Below are 18588 nucleotides of genomic sequence, written 5' to 3'. Positions count from 1 at the left end.
CGACAGAAAGTATATTTCAGGAAGAGATTTAAATAGAATCCCACTGCAGGCTTTTGCTACCTTTCACGTACTCACAATAGAAAGAAATATTTTTGTTGAATCTGGAATTACAGTGTAACTTAAACTCGGGCTTTCATTTCACTTGGTACAGTAGGTTATGCCAGATGAGTGAAGGTGGTTTTATCCTCTAAATTATTCATTTCATTCTGTCTGAGGTCCCAAATTTGACTTCGGCCTAAGCAATAGTGTAGCGTGAGTCGGTGGATACCAGGAAGAAGCGTATTTCCACTCTGCCGCCTCCAGTGGCACTCAGCATTGGAAAAGGCAAAACGAAGAGACACCCAGTGAGCCAAAGCAGAGACAGATTCTGGGAAACTTTGGCTGCAGGGCACTTATTTTGGGGGAGAAGGCATGCAAATGGCAATCTCTTCTCTTTCAGAAGAGACTAAGATATGGGCAAAAATTAACTATAGGGTGCCCATAAACCAAGAAAAAATTTTTGATTTTTTAGGGAAAAATATAAAATGGTATATCTCAAATTAAGAACAAAAAACACATTACTTTGTTTTAAAAATCAGCAAATAATGTTCATGTTTTATTGTACTGTTGGTTAGGGTCAAAAGGAAAAAAGGTGGAAGATGGCAAGTGGGAGAGAAAAGGGGGAGACGTGGAGGAGAAGAGCCACGTGGAAAGCAGAGCGGGCCAAAGGAGGCGGGGGCTGGGGAGGAGAGACCCGAGGGCTGCCCGAGGTGGCTCACCCCTAACGTTCGGTGGAGCCGTGGAGAACCAGGAAACGCTCATCTGTTTTTACAGCTCTCTGAACTTTAAATTAGCAGTCTCGAAGGAGCTCTGCTTTTATTTTCAGATGCTGAAGTTTATCCCCGAAAACAGCTAACCTGCTTTTCTTGTTCCAAATGTTAAAGTCAATTTCTGAATTAAAGATTTGTTTTGCTGCTAAATTCTGAACGCTTCGTCCGCATAGAGAGAAAGCCCTCGGGCTTTAGGAAGCCGCTCTGACTCAGCGTGAGGCTGGGACGTCAACCTGCATCACCAGCCGTTTCACGAACTCAGAGTTTTTAAGGGTCAGCATGAGCCTTTGCCACAACTAAGTTTAATATTAAGGGACTCAACAATTTCACTGGTAAATCCCTTCCCCAATAAATAGAATTAAACAACGCTCAAAGTGTTTTTAGTGTTGTTATCAAATGTTCTGAGTTGGACAGTTGTAAGAGCCCCAAGCGGAGTCTGTCACTCTGAGGACAGTCCCCTGACCAGCAGACTGTTGGGGCAGCTTAGGGGCCACACCCGACTCGCCTTTCTGGCCGCGGTTTCTTCCTGCGGAGGAAGCGGCTGGTAGCTCTCCAGGGTCCCTTCCCGCCCTAAACTCTGGGTGCGCGTTTAATTCAATGATTTCACTAGTTGTACTTTTTTTAATCAAATGACCTTATGATGAAATTTATTTTATTTTCTTAGGTTCTGTAAGACTTTAATTGCTTGTTCAGAAGCATAAAATATGAACTAAATTAGTGCCAAAGGGAAATAATGGTATCTACACACCGCACTTGTTTGAGTGAACTTCGGAAGAGTGAATAAGATGGCCTGGTAGGGGGGTTGGTGTTTTGTTGTTTTTGTGTTTTGTTTTTCATTAAACCCTTCCCATTGAAATAAATATAAGTCATTAAATGTTTTAAAGCCAGGGAGCTCAGAGCCGGCTTCCTGTGGCGGCTTTTCTCTGTGGGTCAGACCAAGAATATGCCTGAGCTGGAGAGCAGTGTCCCGGGCGGAGGCATGGCCGACATCCGCCTGGAGGGCCCACTGTGCTGCCCGCGAGAACCCTGGGCAGGTGGGGGGCGGGGGAGGGAGGCTCCCGGAGCGGGATGCGCAGGAGTTGTCAAACCGTTATTCAGGAAGAGTCGGGCGAGCTGGTGGGGCCCGGATCACACACAGTGAGGTCCCGGGCAGCCCTCTGACGCAGGGCGACCACACGAGCTGCGGGGACACCCGGTAAGCTCCTCTGTGGGGGGTGAGTCAGCTCACGGAAGAGCCCTGGACTCCACGCTGACAAAGGAGCCCATCCGCCCTCTGCCTTACTCCTGGATCTGAACTCATTCAGCAAGGCAAAGCAACGTTACCCCCGCTCATAGTTGTTATAAAAGTAGAACAGATACGTTTTGAATGTGTAAAAGGAGTGGAACACTAACCACATGATCTGATCAGTGTAGCGTGCCCGCTGGTGTGAGTAATGCCCGCGGCTGCCTGCCGAGGGCCCGCCAGGCCGCGGCGCCGCGCTGCCTGCTCCACAGACACCTGCAGCTGCAGTTCGGCCGCAGCGGCGAGCCCCGGGTCCCTGCGGTTGTCCGGGCATCTGCGTTCCTGTCCTCCTACCAGATCGGACCTTTCTCAGGCTGGAGCGGGGTCGTTCTCCCCGTCTGTTTCACTTGCACTCTGCCATTCTTTGACTTTTTTTTCCTTCTCTTTTTCCCTCTTTGAACAGAATTGATAAGAAAATGTCCGGAGGCCAGAGTGGCTATGAACTCAGTGAAGCCAAAGCCATTCTCACCGAAGTGAAATCCATCCGAAAGGCTATTAGCTCGGGAGAGAAAGAAAAACAGGATCTCATGCAGGTGGGTGGGTGGGGGGGTGGTTAAGTCAAGCCACCGCCTGCTGGGGCCCCCACACGCTCCCGGAGGCAGGATTTCTCCGTGGGCTTGCCCACTGCCCACTGCCCCGTTCATACCTTCCGGTGTGAACGCTGCCCGGGAGGGAAACAGACGGCTTCCGAGGTGCTGGTGTGCTTACTGGGAGGCCGGCTGCGATGGCCTTTGAGGCGGTGGGTGGTAGACCGTGAGCCCACATAAGGAGATTAGCGTCCTCGTGCACCCTGCAGCTCACGGAAAGCTTCAGGCCCGACCCCAGATAAGCCGGGTTATCTAAACTAGGGCTCTTCCGCCCGGGACGCAGAAAGGACGAGTCACCTGTCATCCGCAAGTTCAGAGATTCGCCTGGGGCAGAGGAGCATCTTCTGTGAGGATCTTAGAAAAGCTCTCTCCACCCAGGTGGTCGGTTGTAGGAGTGGCATGGGGAATGCTGACCTGGCAGGGGACATCTGCGTGCTCGCCCTAGGGGACCTGCGAGTGGCAGCCGAGCCCCTTATTACCCCTGTGACCTCAACACACAGGTCTCAGCTCCCAGCAACCCAGCCTCATGCGTAGAAGAACAAAAAAACAACCATCTGTGAACAGTGTTCTACGTCCTGAATCTCTATTTAGCAGACATAATGGTGTTTTTTAATGAGTGTGTCTCTTCCTCCTCTTCCCCTCCTTCCATCCCATAATTATCACCAGTACTGAAAATTCTTTGCATATTTGGAGCTCTTTACGCAGCCAAGTGAGGGTTAGTCTGTGTTTGGGGGGGCGTCAGAGTCCGGGGTGATGCTGGCATCTTTCAGAGAACCTCGGACTTTAAACACTGTGTTCAACTCCTTCATGTCAGCTTTCAAAATGCTAGTTGAATGTAGGTAAATGGTCTCGAACCCGTATAATTTGCCTTTGGGCAAGTTTTACATCATTGGCAAGGAGCGATCGAATGGGAAAGACAGTAGTAATAACAACAAATGCTTAGAAGTACTGACTCCATGCCAGGCAACCTTCTGCAGGCCTCGCGTGGAAATAGCAGTTCCGTTCTCCCAGCAGTCAGTCCTAAAGACGGGCACGGGTATTACCCCCACTGCACAGAGAAGGCAAAGCCCAGCACCAAAAGTTAAGTGACTCCCCTGAAGTCGACCGCCGGCACGCAGCAGGACTGCGTTCGAACCCTGCTGGCCCTGCTCCAGAACACGGGGTTTTAGCACAGACATAACACATAGAAGACGTTACCTGGGTGTGTTTTGTTTTCGTGTCATGATGATCCTGCCGATTACATCAGTAATCCCTGAAAGGCACATACTGGGTCCTCTGAACATCTTTCACGGAACTTGAACAAATTTAGAGTAGAATCTTCTAAATCAGCAATTTTAGGTCATCTTCAGTTCTTCCCGTAAACTCTGGGTTTCTACACAGGCCAGAGTAAATTACAAGATTAGGTTCCTTCTTAATTACTAAAGTGTGTCAAATACTTAATCAGTAGATCCGGAAGTCAACAATAGAACTGGAAGGGATGTTGGGTATCTTCTAGGCCCTTCAAACTTCTGTGACCACGGGTCACAGTAAAGACTGTATTTTACACCAAATCCCACCAACGCACAACTGTCTTTACCTACAGATTCATACGAAAATGTCAGGAAGTTTGCCTGCTCTTAATACTAGGAATGTCGTCTGCCTTCATTTTCCAGTCCCTTCTATTGCTTTAAAAAACACACTAGTCGTGACCTAAACTGGTGTGTGTGCTGTCTGCACAGATGGGTGTGCAGAACACGAACCTTCTCACTATACAGAGGAAAGCAGAAAAGTCTTGCCCAAAGTCACTAACCAATTTCTTGGTTCTTTTCTGTGATGTATTATTATTTGATATGACCATTCAAGTTATATCCCTCTCACATATCTGTTTTTTATAAATATGCCTTTGAAAGAAAATAGAGAAAATTTAGTTAAAAATATATATATATCAGATCTCATTGTTTCAGATAGCAGATCTCCAATTTCTTATTACAAGAATTTTAAATATCAGGATTAAGTCCTGGTTCTTGTTAAAGTTGATAATAAGTTTCCCCATTTTTACTAGTGTTTTGTAAGCTTGTTTTGTCCTTGGTGGCAATTTAGGTACAATTGCCCCTCTTCAGACTTTAGTTGCTCACGTCTTCCCTCCAAGGTCAGCTGGGACCAGCCGCCCCGGGGCTGGCAGCAGGCCCGTCTGCTCTGATTGTCACTTTGCCAAACTCAGTGCGTCCCTTTGGGCAGCACCCCGTGGTCGGCAGGCCAGCGGGCCCAGGTCATGTGTGAGTGCTGCAGCCTCCGGGGCTCAGCTTCCTTATCTCCCACACAAATGCACCTTAAATGGCCCCCCGGGTCCCGTCCAGACGCAGATCCGGATGGCGGTAGACTGCGGAGGTCGTCTGCGGAGGAAGACTCCCACTGTGTCTCTAATGAGGTTGCGTCCCTGGTGTTCCGTGGCTTCGTAATTGCTAGTGTACAAAGTAGTTCTAGTTGATACGGAGACTTCTTTGTGAAATTTTAAGAATCAGAAATGCATGTACTAACTATAAAGATCCCATTATTCACCAGGCAAATAACTCCCAGGCTGTGTTGGGAAAAGGAACTTACCCTGTTAAACACGCCCTCACATACTTCCCAAGTCACATGTGTGTATGTGCACCAGTACATGCTACTCTTATTTTTTTCCCTCATTTCAAGTGCTCTGTACCTGCTAAAACAACGTCATTGGTTTCCCCATTAAGATGAGTTCTTTGAATGTAATCACACCTGGTGGGGACGTTTACCCTCTTGAACACTCATGAAGGGCCTTGTGTCCCCTGCGCAGAGTCTCGCCAAGCTGCAGGAGCGGTTCCACCTGGGTCAGAGCATGGGCCGATCGGAGCCAGACTTGAGGTCCAGCCCTGGGGACTCTCACTTGTCTCTCTCCAGACAGACCCTGGATGCCGGCTCGCAAACCAGCATTTCCGGAGACGTAAGTGATGTGTGGAAGGGCTGGCCCAGCACTCCCTCCGGCGGGTCTTGGTTACGGGACAGACGCGTGCTCTCCTGTCTGGGAGGCCACCAGCAGATTTGCCATAAGTTCCCAGTAATCTTCATGTTCTCTTACGCCCCTTTGAATTATGTGCTTTGAAAGTAAAACAGTTAGAGATCAACAGCAGGGTCTACCATGTGCAGAAGTTAACTTTTGAAGTTATTTTGTTCATATTTTATGCAGTTGAAAGCCAAATGATGGAAATTTTGCCTCACAGTGACAAGGAAATTGGTTCCAGTTCGTAAATTTTATTCACCTGTACACCCCTTGTAAGCTCTTGGATACCAGAAACATATTTTGAATTTAATGCATGGAGAAAATGATGTTAACGTCTTTGAGAGAGAGACAAGCTCTAATTAAAAAGCAGTGTCTTGCCCCTACTGAGGCTATCAAGTCAGGGCCTTTTCCAACTGGTGTTCTCAGTTTCAGAACCGTGGTCCTTGGCTTTTCAATTACTGGTTCCTCCCAGAAACAAAAGCAGTTTACCTTTGTTCATTAGCAGAGTTAATTGGCTTTTTCCCTTTTGTTTTTTACCAGATCGGAGTGAGAAGTAGATCAAATTTAGCTGAAAAGGTCAGGCTGAGTCTACAGTACGAAGAAGCCAAAAGAAGGTAACCAGGGGGCGGCGGTGCGGGCCAGTGGTCAGTGGGCTCCACCACAGTGGCCGGTCTGCAGCTCATCTCTGGTCCAGTAGCGACACCTGCTGGCGCTCCCCACACGCTCTTGCTGCAGTTGTCCTGTGAGACTGTAGGGCTGCAGTCCCCTCTCTGCTCACTGTCCCTTCCTCCCCACTCCCTGCAAAGCTGAAAAACGTGGAGAGCTCATGACAGGCATGGGGATGAGACTGTCCCCTTCTCTTCCGGAAGAAAGAAGCCTTGAGCTGGTACAGTCCTTACAGCTGGAGGTGCGAACATAGAAATGATGCGGGGCTCCAGAGCAGTGCACCAATTCTGGGGTCCGTTGCTTTCAGCTTGTTCCTTTGTTTAAAGGGAACACTCTGGCCAATGTCCTTGAAGAGCCATAGGCGCCTGGTCCAGTGACTCACTTCCCGGGAGAAGGAAGAGAGATTCTTATTTCTCTGCCTTCCCCTCTGATCCCCTAGCCCAGCCCATGCTGCCTTTTTCTTACTCTGTGTGGGTACACTGACAGTGAAGGCCAGAGACTTCACTGTCCCTGTCTGGTCGGCTTCAGACCGCGGCTACACCTTGCTTATTTGGTGGGAGAGAATTATGCTAATACACTTGATACTATTATTTTCCTCTTACGATGCTGAGAATCGTAAGATTGGTAAATTATTAGGAAGATTGGCGTGGGGGTGTCAGCTGCATTGTCACCCTGCAGGGGACACAGACACGGAGCTCGTTTCTTGTCCTCAGTGCAGAAAGCTCAGCTGAGGACCTGCTAGCGAGTCCTGGCTTCCTGCCGCCAGGAAGACTGTCAGATGGATGCTGAAGTTCATCCGTTGTTGCTGGTGATGAGGATCATTTATAAGTAATTAGCCAGAGTTCTTCAAGGTTATCTGGCTTTAACAGAGTAATTATTTGATCTGCCTAAATACAATATTTGTCTCTGGGTAGCCTCTGTTACTAATATGGCCTGATTCTTCGATTTGCTGAGAAAATCCTAAGCTCTGTTCCACAAATTATTAACCACTTGCGCTCAAGCAAGTCACTCGTCTCTATCAACATTCTGCCTGACGATTTTCAATGCCTAGAAAATTTTTCAGGTCGGTCGTACTTCTCTTGCACTTCCTCGTCTGCTTCTTAGCGGCCCGGCGGAGGGCTGAGGACGGCCCGGCGGGCAGGTGGCCCCGGCGGGCAGGTGGCCCCGTGAGATGGGAGCCTCCAAGGGAGGCTGTTGGCGGCCCCATCCTGATGGAGAGCGTGCCCGCCCTTCTGCAGTTAGAGCCCCTGGGGCCTGCTGTGGACGGAGCCCAGGGCCGCGCCCGGCTTTCTGAAGGAGAATGCCCGTAACTAGGCATTCCCTGAGAGAGCCAGCTGCATGCCCTGGGTTCTCCAGGGCGTGACTCGACCTCCCTTGGGTCAGCCCGAGCTCTCGCTTTCCTCTGGGTTCTACCAGATCCTTCCCCCCAGAGCTTACACAGCGCTTCTCCTAGGTGTGCCCCCCAATCTCCCCTTCTGTTCCCCAGATGTGATGCACCTTTCCTAGCAAAACCCAAGCCCTACCTGGTGTTCAGTCACACGAGTCACAGGGGCCTCTCCAGCCTTCGGTGCATTGTTGCTTAACTCTGTCCCATCAAAACTTGAGAGGCTCGAAATAAAATCGGGGTTTTATTTCGAAGTTCCTGGCGGTGCTGACGAGCAGGAAATCTTGAGAGTCTATGCCCATGTTGAAATGAAAGTGCTTTTTCCTCCATTCTGAGGAAGTACAGAGGCAGGCTGTGTTGCTCCAAAACCTGTCTTCTCCAGCTTTCGTTGTCTGTGCTCAATGAGGCTAATAACACCATGTTATTTAGCATTGTGATGATTGACTTTCCGGTACTTTAAGACAGTTGTTTATGGTTTTGTGGTTACAGCTGAAGAATAACTGATGTTGCATCCATCATAAATGCAGGCGGCGAATGGAAACCAGGGGTACGTTACACGCAAAAAGCCAACTTAAGGAGGCAACTTTATTTTTTCACTAACCTGAGACACTTAGGGCACGAGAATGGCAACTGCTTCCATCTCTGGCCTGATAACGTTTTTTGTTCACCTTTTCTCTTCCCTTCTACAACTTCTTCCATCGAAAGGAAGACACAGAACTCTCACCTTCTATCTGTTTTTTCATATTCTGATGTGTTCTGTAACAACAGCAAAAGTAACATTTTTGTAGGAATAGGCCTTCCTTGTGCCGACATCAGAAGTGTTCACAGTTTATCTTCACCTTGTGCTCACGGTCCAAACAGCCACATGGCACTGACCTTGTCAACAACCTGGATTGACAAGGCAAATACAGGTGGTCAGCACGTTCTTGGGGAGCCGGGAGTGGATGGGACCATTGAGTAGGAAGCTCCAGACAGAGAGGAATACAGGGTCAGGCAAAATCATGAAACTGGTCCAGTTTCCCTTTGCTGGTTGTTCATCCCCCCACCCCATCCCTGTCCCCGCACTTCAGCACCTGTTGTCACCCCAGCGGTGCCTGCACTGCAGGGGACCCACCAGGTGCCATCAGCCTCCTGTGTAGCCAAACTCCAGCCACAGAAGAAAGCCAGAGTCAAATGCAGTGATGCCTCGGTGTCTGCTCAACACGTGGCATAGACGTCTGTCGACACCTCGGGAGGGAAGAGAATTTGCAGGGTGCAGCTTAGGGAGACCACGGGCAGAGGAAGCCAAGCCTTGCCCTCCCCCCGACCCCACCCGTTCCGGGCCACGGCGAAGCCTTGATGGATGGCCATTTTCATCCCAGTCGGCCAACCCACTGCTCTCTCCCTCCCCCTTTCCTTCCCTCACTGGCTCATGTTCCAGAGACAGGCCATTTCACTAGGGGGCAGTGTCCTTTCTTACATGGACGAAATCTAGAGCCGTGGCCTTGCAGGCATCCTCAGCACAGCGTGGCTAATGGAAGCCTGCTGGTGCTCCTCGTGCACCGGCACCTGCCCGGCCATCACACGGCAGCGCTGCCCTGCCCAGGGTTCCCGGGACGTCTGCCCCGAAGCTCTGTGTGCTTCGACCTTCACCCTTTTTCCCGATAAGGGAGTGTGCTCACTGCTTTTTTTAAGTGGGGAAATAACGCAGGTGACAACTAAGTACAGCATCAGGTCCAGAGACTGAGACGCAGGCGGATGCCCCTCCTGCCTTTTAGACCAGGTGGTCACGGCCTCCTCGGCTGAAGTTCACGGGCGAGATGGAGCGTGTCAGCCCTGACCACAGCCCGGCTTGCGGTGTCCTTTCTCGGGGGCCCTGCACATGCGCACACCTGTTTCGTCTCTTTATCACAGCATGGCCAACTTAAAGATCGAGTTGTCGAAACTGGACAGCGAAGCCTGGCCCGGGGCGCTGGACGTGGAGAAGGAGAAGCTGATGCTGATTCACGAGAAGGAAGAACTTCTGAAAGAGCTGCAGTTCGTCACGCCGCAGAAACGCACTCGGGACGAGCTGGAGCGCCTGGAGGCCGACCGGCAGCGGCTGGAGGAGGAGCTGCTGTCCGTGCGGGGCACCCCCAGCCGGGCTCTGGCCGAGAGGTGGGTGTCCTGCCCCGGGGCCGGGCGCAGGGAACCTGGGTGGGTGGCAGCAGCACCTGTGTGCGGTCCCCTGGTTGCTGGCAGTCCCAGGCGCCTCTGCTTTCAGGGGACTGAGAACCAGCTCAGAAGGACTTCCTCTCTGCAGAGCAAGAAAGCATGCTGTCCTCCTGCCTCCCCCCGCACCCCCCCATGTCCCTCAGCTCCGAGTGTCTGCTAGGAACGAGAAAATGCTGTGACTGACCCCAAAGAAGGAATGTTGATGTCGGCCCAGGAATGCCAAAAACAATAGCCACAAACTATGATAAGAAAGATTATCTGGCCTGTTAGAGCGTCTGAAGCTTTCTGGTCTGGGTTTTATTACTCATGAGAACACAAACGTTCATTGCTTTTCATTTCAGGAGGAAAAGACAGCCTGCTCCTTTTAACATCCTAACAGGTCACAAAGTGTTCACTTGGATTTTGTTTGTCAGTTGAAACCCTTCTCTGAAGTAGGTGAAACGTAAAAGGAAAACCCTTGAAGTGATTCTCTGATCTCTGTGGGAATGGGTCAGTTGACCATTTCTTCTTAAAAATCCAGCTTTGTAATCAGATCGGCTGGGCTGTTAAGCTGCAGACCCCCTCCAGATGCAGGCTGGACAGGCGCACGTCTGCGCAGGGGCCCGGGGTCCAGGCCTAGATGGCCCATCCGGTCGGACACCTGTGTCAGCCGAGGGCCACGTGGCCCTTGGGCACTGGCGCACACCCCCAGGCAGCGGCCGGTGAGGGGCCGCACCCGGTCCGGAATGAGAAGAAAGAAACCCACATCCGAGTCATTCCAGATGACCCGGAAGTAGCTTCAAAATGCCCAGCCCTAATCCAGTTGCTTTATTTCTTTTAACGTCTTTTCTTCTAATTCCTTGTGATCTATTAATGTTTAAGGACCTGTGTCTACACAACACCAAATATTTGGAAAGGATGGTGGGGAGGATGGTGGAGTGAGAAAACTCTGGACGTTCCAGGTTAGGTGGTAACCTTGGACTTGCCTTCCCTGCGTTGAACTGTTTGGGGAGAACTGACTTTTGTCGGTGAAAATGTGGGTCAAGTTCATGCATGGCTACAACACCACAGCCTTAGAGAGCACGAGGTAGCACAAGGGGAGGCCTGGACAGGTGACATTCCTGTCCTCTCTTTGGTCATTCTCACCATCCTCGCCTGCCCCTTCTCTTTTCCCCCTCCCGCCCTGATGTCCAGTGGAGCTGACTAAAGGCCCAGCCTAAGGTAGACGTGAGCAAGGCTGGCCAGGTAAGGATCCACCTGACAAAGACCAGAGGAACAAAACCTGAGGGCGAGGCAGGATTCAAGTGTTTCCTGAACTGCCTTGACGTTGTGGGTGTACAGGTGTGTATAGCTTGATTTGCTAGGAGAGAAGTTTGATAACCCTCAGTTAATAGGAAGGGGAGTGGGTAGCTTTGTGTGGCCCAAGTGTAAAACTGCAGTGGTATGTTGTGGTGTGTAGCACTCACTAAATGTCACACAATCATACGTGTCTGAAGCCCTGGTCCATCTCAGCGGCTCTGCTCAGTCGAATGTGGGTCTGGGGAGGGTCCCAGGGGGAGAGAAAAACCAGGTATTTGTTTATTTGCTGTGGTCAGCTCTTCAGACCACGAGGGCTGGAGCTTCAGAAATGACAGCTGAAGTGCCATTAAAAATATGCTTTGTTCCTAAGTGCTTTGCCATTGGCTTTGAAACTCCTGTTTGCACATCCGTCACAGCTGCGAAAAGCCCAGCACGAACGCTCAGGCCCTGTGTGTGGCCTGGGCCTGCCACCCAGTCCCTTGGTGTCGCTACTCCCGGCCCAGGGGGCGGAGCCCACCACCTGGTGTTGGTGGTGAAGATGGGCAGGAGAAAGCTGCTCACGGCTCAGGGTCTTCTGCAAAGAGAATTTGCTCTCCAGTGAAGAGAAGTCACGCAGTGGCGGACTTTTTACACGTCTTTCGTACACTTTTTACACAGTTCCTGAGATGCCTTAGACTCTGTGCTTTTCTGTCACACTGCTCCCGACAGTCTCGCAAATCTGAGAGGTTCTCTCTGACGTCTTGCCGAGATGTCTCCATTGTTTCTTAATTTCTGTCTTGCACTGCATAAGGACGTTTTACTCAGCAGGGGACCACATATTACAGCGGTGGCTCCCCCAAATGATAATGGAACTGGAAAACCCCTCTCGCATCATGATGTCAGCCCTGGTGAGGTTCTAGCACGGCGCCTTGCTCATGCGCTCATGGTGATGTGGGCACGCGCAGACCTACTGCGCTGCGCCAGTCGGATGCGAGCACAGCACACACAGACTCATCCTCACGATGATGACAGACGACTGCGTGGCTGCTTTATGTAGTCTCCATACTGTGCTTTTTATCGTTCTATTAGAGTGTACTCTAGAAAGAGCACTTTCAAGAAGTTTGCTCAGAGCCACCATTTTTCAGAGCACTTCCAGAAAGAGCACTTTAAGAAACGGGACCATGTCACATTAGCAGCAGCTGCTCACGGCCCAGGTTTACCGTGTCCCTGGATGGCTGCGTTTTCTCTTGCCCTCGACTGGATGGTGTGTTGTTCTGGGTGGTGACCGCAGTACAGGTGTGTGTCCCAGGAGCCCCGGGTCGCCCGATGCAGCCGGGGTGTGTGGCGGGCTGTACCGTCCAGGTGTGTGTGAGTGCACTCAGTAGTGTTTGCACAACCGGGAAGCATAGCACACTTCTCAGAACACACCCGCCCTCTTTGTCAAGTGGCATGTGACTGGCTGTGTCAAGGTTTCTGCTGCAGAGGAAAATGTTACAGCAAGTGTGGGGGGGTCTCAGTGTCATTTATGTTTTAATGGAAAACATGACCTTTACTTGTCCCTATGTGGAAAGTTCTGGGCGGTCTGCATCAGGAGGGGCTAGCAGGTGCTCCCGGCTCTTCAGGCAGCCTGGGTGGAAGTGGGAAGAAGGGCCGACGCCCGCCTTCTGGGGGCTTGTCACCTGACGGGGGGACATGCCGACACTAACCAGAACACCAGGCCTGGAGGTTCACAGGAGCCATGAAGAGGCCTGAGGCCCAGTGCCCAGCACCCAGGTGATGGCCCAGGGCCGGGGGAGGGGACCAGCGCTGGTGACCGGGACGGGATTTTAAATTTCAGCGTGAAACACACCGATGCCGTAACGAAGCCTCCCTAACGTGTTGGAGAAGCCTTCATTAGTTTGTACAATATTTAGTTTTAAAACTGAACTCGAGAGTGCTTGCTTCTGTTTCAGAAGACATGGATTTTAGTCGATTTTTAGGCTTTCTCCGGATCTTTATTCATTTCATTTATTTTGTATTCATATTTTTCCTTGTTGGGTTTTTATTTATGTTTAAGAGATTTTAAAAAAACATGGGCTGTTCTCCTTTTCCAAATACACCTTTGAAAGCTGTGAATTAAGAATGTATCACCCTTTGAAGTACTAAACAAAATGACCAGAGTTACTTTTTTTGTGTTAACATGTAGTGGCTTTGTATTGGTGGCACATCAAAGGATAGACACCCATAAATGAGACACGGGCATGTCTTCTTACTGCCTGAAATACAAATAACATTTCAAAGAAGCTGGAAATTAGGGAAATGATCGTCTTCTCCAGAGGAGAGTACCTGATTTTTATGCCACCTTGCAGGGCTTGGCAAGGCTTTGAACAAGGAAGGTGGAGCGGTGGGGGAGGAGTAAGATTTTATTTACTTTTAGAGAGAAGGGGAGAGAGGGAGAAAGAGAGAAACATCAATGTTTCTCTTACACCCCCTACTGGGGACCTGGTCCACAACCCAGACTTGTGTCCTGACCGGGAATCAAACCAGCGACCCTTTAGTTTGCAGGCTGGCACTCAATCCACTGAGCCACCCCAGCCAGGGCAGGTGTGAAGTCTGCAGAGCCTTCCTGCACTCCCTCCATTGGATCCCTTCAGCAGCTTCCGCAGGCAGACGCCATGGGACCGTAACCCCCGTTTTACAGACGGGAAAGCTGAGGCCTAGACTCAGTGACTTGCTAAGGGTGCCCAAGGAGCAAAGCCAGCCCCAGCCTGGAACCCGAGGCTCTCTGGGCCACTCCGAACAGGCTCATTTCCATGCTGTCTCAGACCCTGAGAAGACACAAATGGCCCTCACGCAGGCTTCTTGTCGCATAAACCCCTCGGTGCTTAATGCACTTACAAATGACTTATTCGAGTCCCAGTCCCATAACGCTCCGAGTGTCACAAAACCCCAGACACGAGTGCAGTTGAATTCAAGTGGCAGAAATGTGGTGAGCACCCGGCACAGGGGTGAGGCGGCCGTACTTCGGACAGGAGGGGCAGTCCTGTCTATGTCCGTCTCTTACACAGTTCCGACTAATGCATTTCTTAACCCCTAAAATTCTCATCAAATTAAGACAGGGCGTTTTATCAGTACATATTAATTTTGGCACGATCTGTACCAAATTCAGTACCTGGGATGATCTCTCATAATTCTCTGTTACTCCTGTTACATTGTTTTAGTGACGTGAGTCCCTTCACAGGCCTGTAAGGTTCTGTGATTTTGGTTAGTTTCTCGTTTCCCTCCTCACTCTCTTTCTATAATTCTTAAGACCAGGAGAGTATTTGTTCACCCATTTAAGAAAACTTTAGAGGGACTGAGCACAAAGGAGAAAGGACTCCTGGACGTGGACAACAGTGTGGTGATCACGGGGTTAAATGGTGATGGGAAAAATACAATAAAAAAATTTAAAGAAATTTTTAGAAAACCAAATTGAACACATTCTCAGTTACCGTGAGACCTGGCCTAGGCCCCCTCCTTCATCAGGTGCAGCTGCGGGCACCTCTGCCCACCTGCTTCTTGCCGGCCTCTGCTTTCTCTGCCGGGGTCACCGGCCTCCCCTCTATGGCACAGCACATCTGCGTAGCAGGAATCTTTCCTTTTTCCTCCAGTTTTTGTGCTTTGGCATAATCATTTGAAAATATAAATTCGTTCCTGTGTTTTTCCCTAGATTGAAGTTGGAAGAGCGGAGGAAAGAGCTGTTACAGAAACTCGAAGAAACCACCAGGTTAACTACGTACCTGCATTCACAGCTGAAAAGGTAGGTCTGTCTAGTGCTGGAGGGAGGCTTGCTCCCAGCCGCACTCGGGCGTGTTTTCATTCGCCTTTGAATACCCTTCTCCTTATGTTCAACCATTTAAAGGAAAAGAGCACCGTTAGACCAGTGCAATTAAAACTTGAATCACCAGAATTAAAGTTGCACAGATTTTTTCCCCATGAATGCCAAGGTCATATTTGGGAAACATTTGAAATATGTTGTGGGAAGGAGGCGTCTTTTAGCTTCAGTACACACTTAGGGAAATGACACATTTTCTCCCCATCAGCCCTTTTACAAAGGGAGGGCGGGGGATTCGTCTGGAAACATACTCACTAGGTAAGTGCGCAGAGAAGAGGGAAGGTGGGCAGGCCCAGGGGCCTCTGTGTTACCTCTTCGTCTTCAGAAGCTGCTTTTGTTTCTCTCACAAACAAGAAGTTTCATTTGTTAAGCAGAGTTACTGCACTAGTACCGTGTACTATTTACCTCTTTCTATTATAAATTTTTTCAAGGATGTCATTTATTTATTTTTAGAGAGAGGAAAGGAAGGAGAAATAGAGGAAGAGAAACATCCGTGTGTGGTTGCCTCCTCTGTGCCCCCTACTGGGGACCTGGCCTGCAACCCAGGCACGTGCCCTGACTGGGAATTGAACTTTCAATCCTTTGGTTCGCAGGCCAGCACTCAATCCACTGAGCCACACCAGCCAGGGATCTATTATAAATTTTAAAATGCATAGCTGCTTCTGAGTATCTCTGCAGGTAGACCTATCAATAGGTATATGATCCCCCCTATTTTTGTAACTTTTGCAAAAAGGAGGGTGGTTTTTAATAAGTGTAAGATTGCTGCTTAAAGAGTGTTTAGAGATGCAGGTGGAAAATGTTCACAAGGAACCTGGAACTATGCGGTGTGATAGCAAGCTCCTCAGCCCGGCCACTGAGGAAGTTCTCTGGCCTTGCTGGGGTCTAAGGGAGCCGGCAGGGGCCGCGCCTGGGCTCTCCGTGGGACTCCAGTGTTCACAGTGCCCCCTGGTCTTCTCGCAGCCTCTCCGCCAGCACCCTGTCCATGTCGTCCGGGAGCAGCCTCGGCTCCCTGGCCTCCAGCCGGGGCTCTCTGAACACCTCCAGCAGGGGCTCGCTCAACTCCCTCAGCTCCAGCGAGCTCTATTACACCGGTCAGGGCGACCAGATAGACGCCGACTATCAGTATAAACTGGACTTCCTTCTGCAAGAAAAGGGCGGTTACATCCCTTCCGGGCCCATCACCACCATCCACGAAAACGAAGTGGTCAAGTCCCCCAGCCAGCCGGGCCAGAGTGGTGCCTGTGGGGCAGCCGCCGCAGCGACAGGCCCCGCCCCCCCGCTGACCGAGGCCCCCAAGTCGGTGACGTCCCTGTCCTCCCGGTCCTCCCTTTCCTCCTTGTCCCCGCCTGGCTCCCCCTTGGTGTTAGAGGGCACGTTTCCCCTGTCTGCTCACGACGTCCCCCTCCATCAGTTCACCACTGACTTCGACGACTGCGACCTGAGCAGCCGCTTTGCAGACTTGGGCCTGGGCGAGAGTCAGGCCCTGCTGGACCCAGACGCGGGAGGCGCGTCCCAGCCTCTCTTGGTGGATAAAGACCTCCACGAATGCGCCCATGAGCCCTTCTATGAAGCAACAGCAGGTAATTGCGAGACTCGCTGTCCCATGTTCCCTCTTCGCTGTTTTAAGGGGAAGATTGGAGGGTGACTTTATCCCTATAAACAAATGGAAAAGGCTGCCCCCTTCTTCCTGCAGCTCTTTTTATTTTGGCTTCATTTAAGGAGGTTTTTCTGATGTATATATTTTATTTGTTTATTTTTGGAGAGAGGGGAAGGGAGAGAGGGAAAGAGATCAGTGTGCCGTTGCCTCTCGTGTGGCCCCTACTGGGGACCTGGCCCACAACCCAGGCATGTGCCCTTGGGTTCTCAGGCCGGCACTCAGTTCACTGAGCCACACCAGCCAGGGCCATTGACGGAGTTTTAAACTGATGTCCCTAGACATTTTTTTTTTATCAAATAAAACTCACCCTCCCTTGGTAATAGTTTCATCACTAAGGATCTGTTCGTCATCTGGACACCCTCTGTGTACGGCGGTGACTGGGAGCATGATTTGTGGGCACACTTCACACTTTCAAACTGTTTCTGGTTTTGAAAGAACAAGGCAAAGAAAAAGGCTTTCTCTTAAAAGCTGGCCCAAGACAGATGAAAGCCAAAGCAATTAGCATACCGGCTAATTAGTACCGGGGTTCAGTGTTTCAGCTGCTCGGGGAATTCTCTATAAATATAGTTTTTGTCTCCGGCCAGACTCTCCCTCATTTGTAGGCAGCTGCTTCCAGCGTGTGGTGTCGCCTGCCACCTTCTGGCCACGTTTCTAGTTGCAGCCCAAGGAGGAGCCGCAGACAGGAGTCCGTAACTCCTGTATTTGTGCTCAGAGACAAAAACAGGGAGAATTTCATGTTTTTGAAATCCTTTTCCTTGGTGAAGCAGAAGCTCTTATACGTTAGGCGTGGCTGTAACGAGGACGGGATGGTCCCCCAGCTAGCATGTAGTCACAGCTGCGGTCCGAGGAGGGGGTCTGGGGCAGCGCCCCCCTGAAACGAACAGGAAACCGCAGCCCCAGCGCGGCCGCGGGAGCCGCGTATCGATCCGCTCCCGCCACGTCCCTCCATGCGCGCAGCACGGACAGACCCCTTCGGAAGTATTTTCTTAGTATTTCAAGGAGCATGTTTAATTTGTACTCCAAGTAGTCCTTGATTGGCCAGTCCCGGTGTTTAAACAGGTAGGAGAATCCCTCCTGTTGGTGTAGCTTCAAATCCTGAAGAACTGGACCCACTTACCAGTGGCCTCGGCAGGGGAAGGGGATGTGTGTGGGGTTGGCGTGCCGCTGCCTGACAGGTGCCCGAGCTGCTAGTGACTCGGTACTGGATTAATCAAGCACAGGGAATTTAGGAGCACAGGCGTGGTGCTTACGTGGTGGCCCCCAGAGAGCAAGGCAGAAACCCGCCCCGGGGCCTCCCTCAGCCCAAAGGAGTGGAGTGTGTGTGTGGTGAGTCCCAGCCCTGGAGCCGGCCCGCCGGCATGAGTCCTTCGGCTGCCCCGTTGACCCAGTCTCTGCAGCCTGTTGTTCCTCGTCTGAAAGATGGAGGTGATAGGTACCTTCCTCCTAGAGCCTGGGAGGGTTCTGCCGTAATCTATGCCAAGCTTTGGTGCCTGGGACCCAGCACTCAGTTCGTGGTAATTGTGATAACATTTGGCGATATGGAGTAACACTCCATTCTTACCACAAACCACGGGCATTCAGGAAAGGAGCGAGGAGAAGGCAGGGTGGTTTCTATGCCCGACTTCTGGGCTTTGGGCTCGAAGGGTCTTCCAGTCCTTGAACATGCCGAGGCTGCATTCTCTCCTCACGGGTTCGGAGTGCTCGCTCCTGAGCGCTTCTCAACATTCGGTGCACTTGGAGAGGCCGGTCAGTAAAGCCAGAGGCTGGAGAAGGGGGCAGGTTGGTGAGAACACCACCCAAGGCCTGCCTTTACCCCGGAGTCCTGAAGCCCTGAAGTCTCTGTCCCGCCTCTTCCCCCGGGATCTGCTCCTGTGTCTCTCTGAAGCGCCTCTGCCAGAG

General features: G+C 51.0%; 1 protein-coding gene across 1 annotated transcript in view; it reads left to right on the top strand.

The window, feature by feature from the left end:
• WWC2 (WW and C2 domain containing 2) overlaps nucleotides 1–18588 on the top strand; it is a 135112-nt gene that overhangs the window by 88539 nt on the left and 27985 nt on the right. The window contains exons 6-11 of the mRNA XM_037128810.2: nucleotides 2495–2624; nucleotides 5476–5622; nucleotides 6220–6293; nucleotides 9623–9865; nucleotides 14868–14957; nucleotides 15993–16612. Coding sequence (XP_036984705.2) covers nucleotides 2495–2624; nucleotides 5476–5622; nucleotides 6220–6293; nucleotides 9623–9865; nucleotides 14868–14957; nucleotides 15993–16612 — 1304 coding nt within the window. The remainder of the gene's footprint in view (nucleotides 1–2494; nucleotides 2625–5475; nucleotides 5623–6219; nucleotides 6294–9622; nucleotides 9866–14867; nucleotides 14958–15992; nucleotides 16613–18588) is intronic.

The sequence above is a fragment of the Artibeus jamaicensis genome, unplaced genomic scaffold, assembly GCF_021234435.1.
Source record: "Artibeus jamaicensis isolate MK-2021 breed Jamaican fruit bat unplaced genomic scaffold, CSHL_Jam_final scaffold_833, whole genome shotgun sequence".
Classification (NCBI taxonomy): domain Eukaryota; kingdom Metazoa; phylum Chordata; class Mammalia; order Chiroptera; family Phyllostomidae; genus Artibeus; species Artibeus jamaicensis.
The sequence above is the reverse complement of the archived record's forward strand: the minus strand, read 5'-3'. Positions and strand labels throughout refer to the sequence as shown.